Source organism: Cupressus sempervirens, chromosome 5 (assembly GCF_028749045.1).
Source record: "Cupressus sempervirens isolate cs-2001-9-10 chromosome 5, ASM2874904v1, whole genome shotgun sequence".
NCBI classification, from domain to species: Eukaryota; Viridiplantae; Streptophyta; class Pinopsida; order Cupressales; family Cupressaceae; genus Cupressus; species Cupressus sempervirens.
In genome coordinates, this window is record NC_143122.1 from 719,250,297 (window position 1) to 719,269,331 (window position 19,035).

At 32.9% G+C, this 19,035-nt stretch overlaps 2 protein-coding genes across 2 annotated transcripts in view; one reads left to right on the forward strand and one right to left on the reverse strand.

Annotated features, from left to right (window-relative positions):
* Positions 1-1,818: 1,818 nt before the first annotated feature.
* LOC149558006 (acetyl-CoA carboxylase 1-like) lies at positions 1,819-8,630 on the reverse strand. Its single transcript, XM_089830548.1, has 3 exons — positions 8,505-8,630; positions 7,587-8,006; positions 1,819-1,908 (listed from the first exon to the last, which is right to left on the reverse strand). Exons 1-3 carry the CDS (start codon positions 8,628-8,630, stop codon positions 1,819-1,821), a joined length of 636 nt encoding a protein of 211 aa, XP_089686674.1.
* A 9,146-nt stretch (positions 8,631-17,776) lies between these two features.
* The window catches only part of LOC149558007 (uncharacterized), a 60,027-nt gene continuing 58,768 nt past the window's right edge, over positions 17,777-19,035 (forward strand). Inside the window, exon 1 of the mRNA XM_089832452.1 lies at positions 17,777-18,103. Coding sequence (XP_089688578.1) covers positions 17,790-18,103 — 314 coding nt within the window. The 5' untranslated portion in view covers positions 17,777-17,789. The remainder of the gene's footprint in view (positions 18,104-19,035) is intronic.

The following is a 19,035-nucleotide window of genomic DNA, read 5'->3' on the forward strand; positions in this document are numbered from 1 at the left end:
AAAAGGGCCAAGAATGGAAATTATAAAGCTTGGCCTAATATTAAAGAGAATGAGTTTACATGTATTGGATCCTTCAAACTTTGATAGTTTGCGAGTGGAGGTTATCAAAGTCCTTTGTCTATTAGAACGAGAATTTCCACCAATAATCTTTAACATTTCTATGCATCTTTTGATACATCTAGAATATGAACTAGAGCACTGTGGCCCAGTAAGAACAAGATGGATGTATCCTATAGAATGATATATGAAGGTTTTGAAAAAAATTGATCGTACTAGGGCAAAACCTAAAGGCAACATGTTCGAGGGATATTCAATGCAAGAGGCCATGGGATTTTGCACATAATATATGAAGGATTTTAAAAATGTCAATCAACATGTATGGGATGATGATGAAGATGAGAGAATTGTGGGTGAAGTATTAGAAGGAAATGGATGTCACTTCAAACTCTCATATGAAGAAAGAACAACAATACATACCTTTATTCTTCAAAACATGTCTTCATTCGAAAAATGGCGAAGGTAAAAAGTTACACTAATTTATTTGCTCAGTTATATTCATAAATTTATGTTATTAATCTTACTATTTGTATGTCATTATTCTATGTAAAAAATATGAAGAAGAGAAAAAATCTTGGTTGCAACATCAACCTCAAAAGTGTAGGCGTTATGATTTCAGTAGATGTAATTCGTTTCCTAAATTTGAAGAGTGGATTGCTAATGCAATTAGTGATGCAAAAAGAGAAGGTAAAGATATAACAATAGAGGAAAGTGAGCTTTCACAAGCTCCATATATATGGGCTATGAATTTTAGTGGAATGTTGGCTTATGGTAGTCATTTAAGAGTGGAAGAAAAGGACAAAGGAAAGAAAAATTGTGATTGTGTTGTTAGTGCTGAATTTCTTCATGAAATTGAGAAGAAATTTTATGTTGGAATCATCCAAGAAATCATTCAAGTGGATTTTGGTGAAAACAACCCTATATTATTAAAATGTAAGTGGATCCCACCATCTGCTATACAAGCTAATGAGTATGGATTTATATGTGCAAATACATGACAATTTTTATTAGAGACAAATGAGCCATATGTTTCTCCTCTTCAAATTAATCAGTCATTTTTAATTGAGGATGTAAGAAGCCTAGGTTGGCCATATGTAATTCAAATAGAGCCTCGTTTGAAACGAAAATTCATGGAATTTGTCAATGTAACGCCTAATGGACAATATTTTCATGTACAAGAAACATTCGAAGAAGTGGATGAAGACAATGAGGGACTATTTGAAGAAGATATTTTGATTACAAATGAAGAAATTGAGAGAGTGAATGTACTGCATATCACTAATGAGGATGATGAAGAAAATCAAGTAGATATAGACATGGGTGATCATGATTTTGATCTTGTTGGAAATGCAAATGACTATTGATGATTCCCATTTTATGAACTTTAATTTGAGACACTTATGTTGTTTTGAGATTATTTTATGTTTTAGTATGCTTCAAGGAAACAGAGTGTTCTTATAAAATTGATGTCCATTTCTTACATTCCCTTATTAGTAAATCTTATCCGCTATGCTATGGGTAAGTCATTGAATTTTATACTTTATTTTTCAAGGCTTTCACCCTTCAAGGTTCATTAGATTTGTCTATGTTTACCATGGCATGGAAAGATATACGGTATTCTATTCTGTTAGCTATCAAATGTTTTAGTACAATTGAGGGACACATCATCTAGAGATCCTATGTCTATTGAAAGATCTACAAGCTCTTGGCATACAGCAAGGGGCCTCCTTTAGGAAAACTAGAATCCTCTACTAATAACTCTTATGCTTTCACATGCTCAGAAGGTTCCACACTTGGCCTCATCCCAGTACAGAAGAGCCTAGCAAGGTCTACTGCCTCTTGATTGGTAACCTGAAATATTACAAAAAAGTATTGTGAGATAATTGCCATGTCAGAGAAATTTATAAGTTTTCTACCATAAACCCCTATGAAAATGTAGTATTCAAATATTATGAGCTAAATATCATGGTGGAGAAATTTATAAGTTTTCTATCAAAAATCTATATGAATTCTGACCTATTTTTGAATTTGATTATGTCAATTCTTTTGATATTTATATCACTGAATTCAAATGGATTGTAGAAATCTGCCATGAGTGTTGGAAAAGATTACCTTATCCTATAGGTCATTTGATGACATAATTAAAAACTTGTAATTAGATTCAATTTCACTCTTCTTGGTATCTAGTTCAGCTAAAATATAATCTTTCATATGTAAATCGCCTACTCTCCTAGATATAGCTAATACTCCTTGGAATCTTCAAACTCCATGGAGGCAATCAACATATCCTCTCTAAAATAGGAATCAAAATTAGATAAGGTTGATTGTAGCTACTGGCATTTCCAAGAAACAACAATTATTCGTACACAGAAAAGAAACGATATTTTTGCAACAGCCAAATATAGTGCTGAATTTGCTTACCAAATTCTCAATCCTCTCTCAATCATGCTCCCTTCCCACTCTATGATCACAAGTGAGGGCTTCAGCATGGCCATATCTACTAATTATAACTTGACAGTCTACAACATAAGGGACTACAATGCTATCATCTTTTATGAGGGCAGTAACACAAGATGTACCACTTCTACACCCTAGAAATTGATTTTTTTTTAAAGAGTGTGAGTTTGATAAGAAGTTTGATTAAGACCCTAAACATTTTCATGACCCTAACCAATTTTTGGAGGAAAATAAAAATTAAAACAAAAAAATAGATATAGAAAATATTTTGAATGAATGTTCAACATTAATCCTCAAAGACTAATCTTCATTAAGAACTCCGCATCTATAGCTAAGTAGCCAGCTATAACTTAAAAAATTTAAAACCAAACCAACAAAAAATGAACATGCATGAGAAGGTTCAGGGAAGGTAGAAGGCAGGGCAAGCAGGGATGGTGAGCAACTGCAATTGTAACCAACTCCAAAACTGCTAGAGCTACAGGATGTTGACGGAGCAGAATAAGGGCCTTTTCACCAGAATGCTTAAAGGTGATCGGCTTGCACTACTAGTTACTAGTCATTCATGGAATTGATACTTGGAGTAGGAGATGCAGAACCCTTGTTTCTGAGATCCAAGTATAACCAATAGCGTAGGGCAAGTGTTATCAATATGCTCTAGTAGTATGCATCACTCTCCCACAAAAAATAGATGATAGACAGAAGCCAACAAACTCACAAAAACCTAGACTCTTTCGGTCATCAAGTTTTAAAGCTAGCTACATATGACAACTGGCCCATTATCATTTATTTTACCAAGGTTAGCATGCTACACATTTCAATCAAGGTCCAAACTTGCAAAAGCTTCACCCAAGAAAGAAAAGGATATATAAATTGAACACTAGTGACTGGATATAGACATAGTTTTATGAAGGACCAGAGGTAAGCACATTCAATCATTCTGTAAGTTTAACTTGCAGCTAGATAGGAGGTGCTAGAAGTGTCATCATTGGAAGACATGACCCTCAAAATTGCTAAAATAAACTACAACAATACCTCTTCCATACTCTCAAATATTTTTCATCGTATATTCAAGATGATGCTCCAATCTAATGATAATTAAAAAACAATGTCAGAACTTGCATGACATTGCACTTGACTATGATTAAGTGAGAATTAGATAAGTATACCAAAACTATACTGATGAATAGCAAGAAGTGCAAAACCCAAACTAGCCAAATTGCAAAACAAAATAATTGCAATTTGACAATCTGCGATAAAATAAAAATGGGAAGAAAAAACTTCACTAGAGTGCAATTAGGATTTGATAGTAAATAGTTAAGAAATGATTTTGAAAATGCATATAATGAAATAGGAATCTAAGATAATACACCTGATTTCTTTGGGGCAATTTTCCTTCTATTTGGTTGTGGTTGGGTTGGAGCATCTTTTGCTTCATGAGCAGCACGCTTTGCTAAATTTATCTAACATCTTAAATCTAAGATAATACACTTGATTTCTTTGGGGCAACTTTCCTTCTATTTGGTTGTGGTTGGGTTGGAGCATCTTTTTCTTCACGAGCAACATGCTTTGCTAAATTTGTCTAATGTCTCTTTCTTTGAGCATGTGCCAAATAATTGCCTTCATACCTGCAAAATTCAACCATAAACATGAGTTCTCTTTCTCATGATTCCTAATATTCAAGGGAAGACAACATCAGTTGATATGAGAGAAATCAAAAGAGTAATCATGCATAACTAACAAAAAAAATTTAAAAGAGAACCTGGACGCAAGATTCCCTATCTCCTATGCTTTGTCACTCCCAGCCGGTAATCTTTCTCAATAGCTACTCATCTATGCTACTGGACATAGACTAGTTTTGCATAATATTAACTCTATTCTCATAGAGGATTTTCTATAGTTAATTAAAAAACATCACTTCATAATAGATGTTACAAAGGGGATTTTTCAAATGACCAAAGGGAAAAATATTTATTTCAACGTTTAAAAGAGCATAGAATAATATATATTTAAAAACAACAGCTGTGGATATGCTTCCTTTTAAGAAGAAAGAATAGATTTTAGAAAACAAAAATAATGGTTCAACCTATGCTTCGCTACTGGTAGCTGGGATTCTATCTCATAATGTTTGCTAAATTAATTATCTTTTCCACAAAGTTCAAATACATAGATTTAAACCAAGAGATCTCACTAGTTGGCTATTTCAATGATCCAATATATAAAGCATGTACAGTTACAGATAGAGAGTTTATTTTATTTTTATTTTTTGTTTATCTACCAATTTCATTAATATTGCAAAAACTCAGCAATTCTCAAACAACACAAACATGGCCACGATAAAATTTAAGGGGTTTGGTGGTCATCACATTTTAATGTCTAACCAAGAGTCTCTACCATTCTATACTCATGTAAAAAAATAGAAATCCACTACCATCATCTACAAAGTTTTCCTATAAGATGAATAACATTAAGTAGTAGTTTAATTCTTGTTGAAACAGAGGATAAACTTAGAACTGATAGTGAAAGATGTATGAAGGAGAACTTGGTGATTGATGCTGAAAATAAGTTGACTGTGCACACAACTCCTAATAATTTCCTCGTACAACCAGACTCACTAACATGCGAGGTCTTCAGCACATGACCTTTCCAATGGAAAAAATCTAGTTGGTAAATTAGCACATCAAAAATTCTATATTGCAAAAAATATCAATTGTAGTGATAATATAAACAAGCCAAGAAAGAAGCAATAAACATCCATGGGGTAAATGAGTCCCACGTTTGAAATCATCAAGGCTAATCATATTATGAAAAGCATACATTTTTGCTACCAAAAGACTACATGTCAGATGACACACCTGGGACTCCAAAATAATGATAACTACTCAAATAAACCTATCACTGATTCCATTCCGTCCTAAAAGAATATAAAAAAACTAGGAATCACTGATTCCATGTTATCCTGAAAATAACAAGAAAACTAAGAATAATTGGCTACAAATACGTGTCAACTTTTAGTACAAACTCAAGTATTCTAATTATATTCTAATTATCATACTATTTATATTCTAATTATGTGTGTATGTTAGTGTAATGATGGAAAAAAATTACACCTGGTTTTACACATGTTCCATAATACCTGCCCTGCCTTTAGCTCAATGGTGTCTATTAGAAGCCAGTATCTTTTTATATGATTTACTCTAACAATCCTTCAGTCTCAGTTATTTTAAAAAAAATTGGATTCACACTTATTAATGCCCATGAATCAAATAGGCTTATGTCGTATCTTTCATAGGAGTGTCTTGAAAAACTCTTAAAGATCGACTTGTAAGTTAACATGCTTCAAGAAAAAATGACCAATACACCTACCTTAATCTTACAGTATATAGGTACTCTTAATTTGATAAAGTGATAGTGTGCAAAAGGTAATCAGTGTTGAGTGAAGGTTGAATATATTTTGGGAGTAAATATTAGGGCTAGAATATGATAGAGAATGTTGTATCGAGAAATAAAAGTATGTCATAATTTAAAATAAACCTAAAGGAAGCAGCATTGGCATAAATTGAGGATATTCATTGTTTTCGAGGAGCAGCTACATAATTGCACATTTTACCCAAAGATGACATCCTATCCTAGTCCTGCAAATCCAATTAAAACAATAAAGGTTGGTCTTTCAAGATTTTATTGGGAACAATAGAAAATGGGAGAGCATAAAGATCATGAAAGATCCACATCTCAAAGATTGAATCTATATAAAAGAAGAAATCTGAGTATGCAAAGATAGTGATTAATAAACATTAAAGTATCACGTCTGTATCTAGAATTCAAATAAAGAGCATACAATGATGACAAATCCTGTGCATCCTTCGCAAAATGAGTGCAGTGTGACATCCAAAAACTCCTTTGTACATATGAGATAATATACCTAACTTATCAAAAATAAATAAAAAATGAGAAAATTCTATGTTTTTCACTGCCTAATAATAACATCGAGATAAGGTGGTTCTCATTCATTCTGTTATTAAATAGGAGCTAATAAGAAGATAAAGATGCAAGCAGTGCATTTTATACAGTTTCTTTTAGAAGAAAGATTTGCACTCAGTCAAAGATTGCAACAATGTAACAGGGAATTGACATAGAAACATGTCTACGCTGTGATAGTAATATGTGTTCTTCTAGTTTTATCTGCAAGATATGAGTACAGTTAGATTGTTTCCATATTGGTAGTCCTATTCATACCCATATGAAGTAGGTTGTTAGCTGTAAAAATTGGAAGCATCGTGAAGGAACATAAATGGTTTTAAGTGGAGCAATGGAATACCACTGGGTTCTTGCTTTAAGATGTACTTTTTACTTGGACTTTCAAATGGTGTGACCTGTTACCAAGAAAGAGTTCATCTCTTTTATTGCTTAAATTGATATTCAACTGATTAGCAACCTGAATTTGGCAGATGCCAATATGAATGTTTTATTGTTGAATGTTGTAACAACCTTCAAACTCCAATATGCATATGATCTACTCCTTCCAAAGATTTTCTCAACATCCCAAGGATATATATACTAACCCTCTAATGTGCATGCAAACCATAAAATCCTTTGTCATGGGTTTCCAGCCTGTAGATTTATTGTTATTATATACAACAAAAGATGAGTTGCTAATTCTTAGCCAGTTCATTACAAAGGGGTGGTGATGTGGTTTCAACACCTAAGGTGGTCATTTAAAACAACCAAATTGGTCTTTAAATCTTCCACAACCTTTATAAAATGACAATAAATAGATACTGTGCTCAATGAACCCGAGAGTGCTAGTATTTTACTGTTCTAACTGAGAATAATCCATACAACTAGGGGTGATGGATATACATGCTGTATACATATTGAGTCACACCTTCAATAACATTCACAAGGAATTTGAAACATCACCAAAACCCATGAGATAGTAAGGAAAAACATAAGACTGTAACCGAGTATCTGAGAATGCAGATTTTTTAAGGTATCATTAGCATTTTTTTAAGGGATCCTTTCATAGCTAGAAACCAAAAGATATATCTTTTCAAGGAAGCAAACACGCAATTTACCTTGCGTAGAAGGGCAACCAATCCTTTAGGCAATGCTTGCAAATCTGCCATAGAAGTTTCCATATCTAGTAGCTTCCTACACAATTTCTCAGATCTTAGTTTTTGTAGATGTGTCTCAAACTTGCTATGATCATCTTTCCAAGCCAGAAAAGCAACATCATCTTTCCATGCATCTTCTCCACAATCCTTAACCGTTGAGGACAAGAACCACTCCTTTATTAGACACAAGGCTGACTTATGTGTCAAGGTTTCCCCAGTAGCATCTCTTATAGTCCTAATTAAAATCGATTCTGCTACTCTTTTGTTTAATCTCTTGTAGAAAAAAAAGCATGACTCTTCCCATTTAACTGCTTTTTCTATGACCCCTTTTGCAGCCATTTTGAAGGATGTGTCATGCAACTCGGCAATTCCGATAGCTATCTGTTTATAAATAGGAAGCAACTATTTCTCGTGAGCTTTAATTTTTTGTTGTGTGTCTATAATTGCCCCAATGTTACGATCATTAGCTTTTTGTGACTCCATTTTAAGTGAGATCAGTTGCTTATCAAGCCTGTGCATGCATTAAAGTAGGTCTTTTGTACAAAATTTAGTTTCAATCAGCCCCTCTGGTTCTAGTACACCACCTTTTATGGTTCTTTCTACATACATTTCAACTTCATTAGAATTAATCTTGCTATCTACAAAAACCCATGCCCCTTCTCTTAGTTCCCCTATTTTTGGAATGAAAACAAATACAGGTTGCTTGTATGTACAGAGATTTTCAGCAATGGTTGATCCTGCCTGAAGAATTCCTTCAAAAAGATCCCTTTGGCCAACAGAGAATCCTCTCCAATTAGCCAAGATGAAAAGAGGCAACTCTTCCTTGTTAAAATCTTATAAGGCTTGAGTTGTCTTACTTGTTGAATCTAGAAACCAAACCTGCCCAACTTGAGGAACTACTCTCTCAGCAGAATCAAGTTCTCCAAGATCTATAGGAATCACCTGCATTACTGTTTGAGTCTTAACAGCAATGACACCTACAGGGATGCCCCAAGTTTCACTCATCCACTTACCATTGTTTGTGCCCACCCTTCTAATGTAAATGTGATTTTGGAGAGTTTTAGTATTAGATGAAAGCAAAGAGTAGAAACCCAAAATTAGCTTAATTGGATAGATTTCTCACCTCATTTATTATTATGTACTAAATTATTCATTATGAGTTTTCTCATTGAATAGAGCTTGCCAACCCCTTTTCTTCTTTCATTTTATTTTTTGGAGTACACTTTCTGCTATTGCTATTACTTTTAGTGAATTTTTGACAAGATTATTTATATATATTTTATTATGAGAATTGTAAAAAACTAGCAATTTTCTCTTGTAAATGAGAATTCAGTTTGTTACTTCATCAAGGCCTAATAGACCTTGCAAACTAAATAGTGGCAAGACCTATCAGTTTGTTAGATATCTTGAATTCAATGGTTCATTTTGTTTCTTCACAAATGAAATTTTACATAAAAAATGTTGCATGAAATTGTATTTTTGCAATTTCTGTTATGGTTAATTATGGTTGTATCAAGTTACTAATTTATACATTATTGCTTTTTTTGATATCAGAAAATGAAGAGAAATAATGTAAGGCGCAAATTAGATGATAGTGATCAAAATGTTGAAATTCCAGTGATAGATTATGAGTGCTTTCCTGAAGAACGTGTGGCCAAGAATAATGAATGTTTATTGTGTCTTGGTTTGGCAAACATGCAAGTTGTAAATCAACTAAGTAGTATATTATTTGTTTAATACTAACTAATGAAATTATACAAGAAATATCTTTTTGTATATATGACATGATATGTTTTTTTTGGTTTTATAGGCAAGAAAAAGACTACAAAGAAAATGAAGAGAAAAGAAAAGTAGCAAAAAAAGATAGAGTGTTGCCAGTTCATAAAAGCCAATGCTTTTGTGATTCAACAAATGTAGTTGGTGAAAAAGGTAGTTGTGATGATGCATAACCTAATATAGCACATGATGATACACATCTTGATGAAAGTCATGAAGAGAGTTCATTTGCATCTGATGTACCTCAAAGTGCACCTTTTGGTAGTGGTTCAATAGAAGATGTGCTCACTTTTGTTAAAAGAAAGCAATTGAGTTAAGATTTGTATAAATCTACATAGAGAGAGGCAAAAGAAAGGAAATTAGAAGGAAAGAAGCCATTCTTAGTTGAGGTATCAAAAAATGGTGAGCCCATTGGGAAAAATGCCGCAAGGTGGGCCACCAAGTTAGGCGTAAGATGTCGGACCCATTTGGATATTTGCAAATGGAATTTTACAGAGCAAGATCCACAACAAGTGGAATTTGTTATACAAAAATTGGAAAATATCTTTGAGACTATTGGTGGACAAATCTCTAGAACGTATTACAAGAACAAGATGAGAATTCTACTGAATAATTTTTGATACAATTGTAGAAAATTAATCATGGAGGGAAAAGAGAATTCTGACAATACCTTAACTCTCAACTAGTGGGATGCATTAAAAGAAAGCATGCGTTCTGAAGAATATTTGACAAAGAGTAACAAAGGAAAGAGAGCAAGAAATAATGTAAGGGCTCAATATACATTTGGCCGAGGTGGGTTGCAGGCCAAAATAAACAAATTTGGAGTAAGTGTATGACTTTTTAGTTCATTTTACATTATGATATTTATTTCATTTTTTATTTAAATGACTATTAAAATTGATCTTGTATTTTAGGTGGAAAACAATAGTAGAGAACCAGGTGCAGAAGATATTGTCAATTATATGGCAGCAATAGATCCTACAAAAAATAAGAGTAGTATGAAGTGGAAATCTAGTTCGTCAACATCAATTTCACAACCATTTGTGGAACACACAGTAAGAGCCTCTCCAAATCATGCTAACTCAAATGTAGGATACCAACATATGATGAGTTATTTGCATAGTCTTGGTGAGAAAGTTTCTCAATTGACTTTCGTAGTTCAGCCTATGCTTTCTACATGGAATGACCACAATTCCACAGATTCATATCAGGTAAGAGGCTCTATTGGTGAGTTAAGTCTATTTTGTACTAATGTATTTTTGCATTGTTGAAGACATCATTTTGATCATTGTCTTTAAAAAAATAAAAAGATATATATGCAAAACAATTTTATCAAAGAAATGCAAAAACAAAAATACCTTCCTGCCAATAAAGCTGCTAATATTAATAGCGATCATGATGAACTAGCATATATGAATAATTTGCAGCCCAATCATAGTTATGCTGAATTTGAGGTAATATAATAACTACTGTGGATTTTTTTTTAATAGATTTTGTATTCTCTACTTGAACTATATTAACTCCTCTATGATGATTAAACCACATGCAGAGCAATCATATGAAAACAAATCGAAAAGGAAACAACAATGTTGATAGTGATTATGTTGACTTCGATGAGGATGCACATGATATGTATGGAACTAGCAGTACTAAACTTGAGGTGAGTGTTATAAAATTGTATGTTTTCTTGATTAAGATATGATTGTTAGTTGTCAGATAACCCAAAATAGTCATGAAATTGCCTCAAAATGATTCTTTTATTCATTGTACACAATTAAAATTATTATTTTGTGACTGTGTATTTCTTTATATTTGATTAGCTTTATTTTTCATTCACATTCCATGTAAAGTCAAGTGATCATATACATCTTTGTTTCCTTTCAAGCTATTATCTTTCATTGGTAACTTACTTTGAGTCACGTAGAAGATATAACCAATCTTGTCTTGTTATTTGTATAACCAAAAAATTAATCTTTGGAAGATTCTAAGTTGAGAATGTACATATAAAATTATAAAATTATTAATTTATATAGTATTTTGTGAGTGTTCTTATATTTTAGAAGAATATTTTACCTTTAGCAAAGAAAAATGAATCTTTATCACAAGTACATTATTATTGCATTATACTTTTGGCTATTCATTACCTATGTAGTCTGATGTATTTTTTTAATTCATTTTGCAAAAATGTATTCATAAACTCAAAGAAGGGGATAAAGTTAAAGTTTTGGATCCATATGATGGTGATGTTGTAGCTATTGGGCTGATTCATTCTCTGTCCAATATTATACATGGATCCAACCTGAAATAAACTAGAGATGCTAATGTAAATATTATAAAGGTCACAAGTAATGTTCCGCTTTCTTATGAAGATGAAATAGATGGAGTCGTTCATCTCAAAGAGAAAGAGGGAACCTTCACACAATGGCCACTAAAGTATTTGCAAAAAATGACATAGTTGATCAATGCTTTATAATGTTCTATTTTTTAGAAATTTTGGATCATTTCTTAATATTGCACTAATTTGAAAGTGGTGTTTAAATATTGACTATCAAGGTGTATTTGAAAGAGTTGGAAACTATTAGATAATTTTGCCATTTTTATTATATTATGTACTCTTTTAGACAAATTTGATGTGTTATTGCATATTACCTTTCTTTATCATGATATTAAATCAATCTTTTAATTGATTATGTTGTGGCTTGTTCATGTGTATATTTTCATTTGCTTTTATGTTTTAGCTCAAGTCTATATCATGTTTTTTGTATTTTAAAATTTACACTATTGAATAAATTATTCATTTGAGAACCATATTTGCTACTAATGAATATAAATGATCAATAAATGATGTTAACAACAATGAACTACCAAATGAAATACCAAATAATATACTACCAAATATACTACTAAATAAAATATCAAATATACTACCAAATAAAATACCAAATATACTACCATATATACTGCTCAAAAAACTACCCAATCAACTACCAAAAATACTACCATATATGCTACCCAAAAACTACCAAATATACTACCCAAAGAACTACCAAATGTACTACCAAATATACTACCAAATGTACTACCCAAAAAACTACCAAATATACTACCACAATTACCAAATACACTATCAAATAAACTACCAATTAACAACAATAAATTACTAAATCAATGATTAAAATAGTTTAGTCATAAATTTGGTCGGGAGATAAATGTTTGGCAATAAACTACCATTGGTCACGTGATCAAAATTAGTCACATATCTACAATTTTTAGTAGTTTATTTAGTAATATATTGTTGTTTTTGTACTAGTGAAATCCAACTCGATTTAACCTACATAGCGTCCAACACTCTGCTATATATCCAACACCCTGCTATACGTATATCCTCTCTGAAAAATGTATTCATCCTCTGCTCAACCACAATGCAATATTATCTGAATTCCTACGTTCTTTGCATATCACTTGTCTTTGTACCAATGAAAGTTTGAAGAGGCAACCGTGCAAGAGATCTAGAATCCGATTGAAAAGCCTTAAGTCACGTAAGGATGCAATTTATCATGTATTTAGTTTCTTTTCATTTTATCTTCCAACATCCAATGCACATTTTGTCTTATCTGAGTCAGGTTGGTCCAACTCTTAAATAAAATTCACTGTATAAGTTATGATGCTTACCAATAGTTCTGAATAAATGAGACGCCTTAGAATATGTAGGCATGACCACTAATGAAGCAGTTGGGGGATTTAAAATAAATGAAAGCCGACTGTGGAAGTACTAGAGCTTATATGTTTTATTTTTTATTTTTCTTTGACCAGAATATCGAATGCCATGTCATGAAATTCTTTTGAATATAAATTATTTCTTTAAGCAAACCATGCATGATTTAATCTGCAAATATTATCTCAAAGTGCACTGTTTTCTTTTCAGATGAGTAATCAATAAAAATAATCAATTCTGAATACCAAGGAAATCTCTTAGGATGTAAAAGTCATAATCATATAAATAGGTACATGATGTAATGGTTCAGGCACTAGGAAACACCGGTCTGATGACTTGTTGATGGTGTGAGGTGTAGATGAACCTAGTAAAATAAAAACAAGAACGATATCAGAAGTTTATTATACATAATTATAACCAATACAATTAGCTCATGCAATTCCACTTTGATAATTAATTGTCAAGTCGAGTGGTGAAGATCGGGTTGTAAAACCCACCTCTGAAATTCCTAGCTAGGGTGATAATAGGCAGATTTACCACAACAAAATGATCGCGTTGTTGTCCTGATGCTTCAGTTATTCAACCAAATAGCTGTTGTGACCTCAACCCACCTGAATACTCTGATGGATGGACCAATGAACGTCCCAAGCTCGACCTCGGGGTAGCGAGGGTCGTTCTATTAATTTAGAACCTGTGGGGATAAGTAAAAAGGTTTGCAGTTGGGAGGCTAAGCCTATGATTATGCTTCTCCTCTCACCAAAGTCAGAGCTTGGGCAATTAATTGGAAAAGTCTCTCAAGTAAATCAATATGTATCTTTTTGCTTTTTAAGTTAGTTTCTTTATTTTTCAATTGAAAGATTTCACTTGAGATAGACGTTATCAAAGAAATTTAATTAGATTTTTGCATCTTTTCATTCCAACATTTTAGTGTAGAATTAAATTTTAGCATTTAGTTCTCAATTTCAATATATAGATTAGTTTAGATTTTAGAACTTAGATAGATTTAAATTTAGTAATTAGAATAGATTCAATTTCAGTTTAACTTTAGTATTTAGTCTGGATTTGATCACATCAATTAGTCAAAATTTAAATTTAGCTGATTATGTAATTATGGAAGATTATGAAACAATGTAAACTCAATGATTGGTTTCTTATTTATAATGTAATATAAAATTGAATTAGATAAATGAAGAAAGTAGTTGTAGGAAAACCATATGTTACAATCTTTAATAACTTTTCAGCTATTTTTCACCATAAATGGAATTGGAAGGAAGCTCTCCTTGGTTTTGGCCTTCATAATGATGTTATTGCTGATTCTATTAGGCAAGTTATCTTAAGACATATTTGGAAAACTAGATGCAGTGCTATTTTTTCAGGCAATTATTTGTAGGAAAGAGGTATCTTAATGTTATACTCTGATATAGTTTTTTAGGTTGATTTTTTGTTGTCACAGATATCAGATTTATATTCTTCTAAATATCATTCAAATTCTTTATCTTCCAAGTCTCACTATGATTCTTCTAAATATCATTCAAATTCTTCATCTTCTAAGTCTTATCGTGATTCTTCTAAATATCCTTCACATTCTTCATCTTCTAAGGCTTATCAGGATTCTTCTAAATATAATTCACATTCTTCATTTTCTAAGTCTTATCATGATTCTTTTAAATATCGTTCACATTCTTCATCTTCTAAATCTTATGATGATTTTTCTAAATATCATTCACATTCTTCATATTCCAAGTCGTACCATGATTCTTCTAAATATCATTCATGTAGATCTTCACCTACCTCTTCCTCACGATATCATTCTTCTTCTACTTCTACCAAGAGTCTTATTCCTCTTATTGAGACATATGATAATGAAAAACATGAAAAGTCTTGTGATATGCCTATCTACAATGCTTATAGTGATAATGATTTATCATTATCACTATAAGCATTGTAGATAGGCATATCACAAGACTTTATCATTATCACTATAAGCATTGTAGATAGGCATATCACAAGACTTTTCATGTTTTTCATTATCATATGTCTCAATAAGAGGAATAAGACTCTTGGTAGAAGTAGAAGAAGAATGATATCGTGAGGAAGAGAAAGCATTTTTTTGTGCTGAAATACAACATCAATGGGATAAGAGTTCCTCTTCTAAGAAACCTCATGCTAAAAATAAAGATTACACTCTTGAGCAAGATCATGTTAATGTTGAACCTTTGTCTTCTCATGCTCCCCTTCCATCTTTTACTTCCTCCACTATCCATGCATCCCCTAAAGATTCTAAGTCTCTCAAATCTTCTACCAATCCTGTAGCATAACAATAGCATCATCCTGAGTATCCAAAATGAGGAGAGGGCTCTCCTTTATAAAGAAGATTGGACGATCTAGATTGAGAGGAAAAAAATTTAATCAAGGGTGGAGAAATAATGATCCATGTGAAATAAGGATCCACCAATGAGAAAAGAGGAGTGGTTGAGAAGAAAGTGGAAAGATAAATCCCATTTAGAAATATGTGCATTAAAGTGTAGAGAAATTAAGTAAAATAATTTATTTTATTTCTTCTTTAAGTTAGAATTTATTTAACTAAAAGGAAGCAAGTTCTTTTAATTAAATAAGAAATATTTAATGAAATTAAAAGAGGGGTTTTCTTCTTAATTAATTAAATGTGGATGAATTTAATTAAAAAAGAGGTTTTCTTTTAATTAAATAGGAAATTATTTTATTTAATTAAAAGATAGATTTTCTTTTAATTAAATAAGACTTAGAATAAAATGATCAACCTTAGAAATAAAACAAATTGAATTTGATCAAAGAAATTGATTTAAATTGATTTAATAAAATATTGCAAACCATTGATTCAAGAAATTTGATAAATTGATAAATTAAAAAATGGGACCCCATAGTCTAGGCGACTATTTTAAAGTGCATACAGTCGCACATATCAGATTTATCTATAAGAAATCTGTCGGCCATGACTCAACTACAACAACTTAAAGAATCAACGTCAAAACAACTGCCATAGATAGATAGATAGATAAAATTTTAACGTCCACGAGGCCAAAAATAGCCTATGGGACAGCAAGACAACTCAAGCAGACTTAAGTAGCGCTGTTCGCCTCTTGTGTAGACTAATGATGAGCCCCCCCAATTGCTCAATGTACTCTTCGTTGAACAGGTTATGCCAAGAACTGTCACATATAGTATCCGCAAACTTATCCCTGCTATCCTTGTAGGCCTCACATTCTAGAATAAAGTGCTGTTCAGTTTCCACTTTCCCAGAATTGCAAAATCTGCAAATTCTCTCTTCCCAAGCCTCCTTTGGCCTCTTCCAACGCCCGGTCTCACAACGAAGTTGGTGAGAGTTGGTTCTCAGCTGAGCAATAAGAATTTTAGCTCTCCAAGAAATGTTGGCTCCTATGTACACTTTTGCAAAGTATTTTGTCATGTCCTTTCAATGTAATTAATTCTCTTGTACTGATTTGTTTTATATGTTGAATCTCTCTTCGAGCTACCATTCTTTGTAAATTTGCTTTGTTCCAATTTTGAAAAAAAATGCTAGTAAATAAAAATAAATACTCTAAGCCAGTCGCATTAATCTTCATAAGTCTTCCTAACCATTCCCTCGTTTGTACTATATTTAAAAACCTCGAGATTATGAAATACGTACTGATATGACATTTTGGCCGTTGGACAAGACTAATTGGCAGTTGTATTTACTCCTCCATGCAGAGAAAAGCACTGAATTGCTACAAGCGTGCATCGAGTATGATTCTTTACGCCTCTGCGATATTCCAAATGTACAAGCTGGGATTTAACCCTAGAGATCAATTTGAGGAATTTATGTCTCGAATTTGAAGAACCAGAAATTCAGCGAGAGAAATACCAGCGAACACATTCGGTCTTTACAATCTTCTCTGGATTCATCTGCGGTTTGGGATAGATGAAGAAGTTGAAGAAGACGTAAGGATAGAGCAGGAGATAAACCTTATTTCCCCATTCACATATAGGAGAAATTCAACTGAGAGAAATCCCGTAGAACGCATTGGGTCCTTGGAATCCCTCGTGAACTCATCTGCGGCTGGGGAAAAAGAAGAAGATCAAGAAGACGTACGAATGGAGAAATCGTCCTCCTCGCCACAGGAAGATTACTCATCTGTGGCAGGTGAAAATGAAGAAGTTGAAAAGGACGAAAGGATGCAACGGCAGAGAAACCCTATTTCCTCATTCAAACGTCGGAGAAATTCAAGTGGAAGAAACCCAGCAGAACGCATTAAATCTTTACATTCTCGTTTGAAAGCGGCCTACTATGAATACAGTTTGCAGTTTCATGACAAGGAAGCAGATTTAATCATAGCGAAAAGATATAAGGAGGCCCTGACTGATACAAACAAAAAACTAGCGGCGAAGCTCCACAAAGCTAAAGAACAATTTTGTAAGAAGTTACAAGACATGAAAGCCGAATTAGGTAAAGCTGAAGTTGCGAATAGGGACTTGGATACAAGAAACGAAAAACTAGAGAAATTATACAAGGCTAGAGGGCAGTATTGGAAGGCTAGAGGGCAATATTGGAAGAAGTTTCTAAACGTAAAAACCGAATTAGTTACAGCTAAATCACAAATTAGGAAATTAGATAAAAAAAAAAAAAAAAAAAACTAGGGGAACGGATTGCTGAGATGGCAACACAATGCTTGAAATCGTTCATAAAATCCGGCAAACTACAGAAGGAGCTCAACAGGGCTAAAGAACGAGAAAAATCCAGCAAACGAAATCTTGAGCAAACAAGAAAGAAGCTGCAGGAACTTTGTACAACGCTCACTGCAGTTACAGAGGAACGTGATCAAGTATGCAAACAACAAGAGAAGACAGGAGCCGCTCCACATCTCTGCAAGAAGAGGAAATATGTTCTTAAGGTTCGCGAGGTCAATGGCTGGGCGAATTGTTCAATTTGCTTTGAACCAAGGACTGAATCAGGAGAACATAATGCCTGGTATGTTGTAAATGCAAATGAATCTGTAATTAAAGTAACTTCCATATGTTTTTCATTTTCCATGTCAAGGAATACAACGTTATATTCAAAATCTTTTATCTGTGAGTTGTTCTATTAATCTATGGATAACTCTTTTGGGGCAACAATAACTGGATTTATATTCTGAACAGAGCTCCTATATAATATGATATATCTGCTAGGATTTTATGTTTATCGGGTGTCCTACTCTGCACTCCCCCCCTAGTTAAAAGCCTTTTTCTCTGAGCAAAGATTAACTGAAAAGGCTTTTGGTTTATTATGTGATGACACAAATTCTGTTATCTACATGAATTCTCATCAGTCGATAAGATATGTTGCTTGGGCATTGCCCACCAGAATAAGGCATTTCACATATACGTAACTCTTTCCAGGTGGTTGAAGCATTTCTGGCCTCAACTCGAAAATAAAATCTGACCTGAAATTGATACTTTCTATCAAAAGGTTACAGGATTTCAGTGGACTCACACTTGAAATTCTTGCCAGCTCTAAGCCCAGAAATTTTTAGATACACCTTTCGTTTACAAATTTATTGTCTAGTTTGAAGCAGCAGCTGTAGGGAGATTGGCTTTGCATCACCTCATTTTAAAAAATTCTGCTGTGGCCTATAGGGTTTGGTAACTTTTTGTGTGAACTCTGACAATTTTTCTGACTGGCATTGTGACAATTTTGACAATTTGTGTAGAATCTTGAGGTGAGTCATCATGGTTTCAGTGAGTTTTATTTTTTGGAATCTGTAAATGGCTGAATCATTTTCTGGTATGTTTTTAGTTTAGAATATCACACATCATCTCACAGAGTGTGTGCCAAAGTTTAATATCTGGTTGTATGATGTGACCTGAGCTCACGACCGCAAGACAGGGAAAATTCAAAATAGTAAAACGGTGTTTTTGCTC

Excerpts from the sequence above, each read along its gene's own strand:
- LOC149558006 (XM_089830548.1), bottom strand. The coding sequence starts at position 8,630 with ATGAGTGAAACTTGGGGCATCCCTGTAGGTGTCATTGCTGTTAAGACT. Across the intron at positions 8,007-8,504 it reads TAGTTCCTCAAGTTGGGCAG|ATAGCTATCGGAATTGCCGA; the intron begins GTTTGGTTTCTA and ends ATTTATAAACAG. Across the intron at positions 1,909-7,586 it reads TGGTTGCCCTTCTACGCAAG|GTTACCAATCAAGAGGCAGT; the intron begins GTAAATTGCGTG and ends GTAATATTTCAG.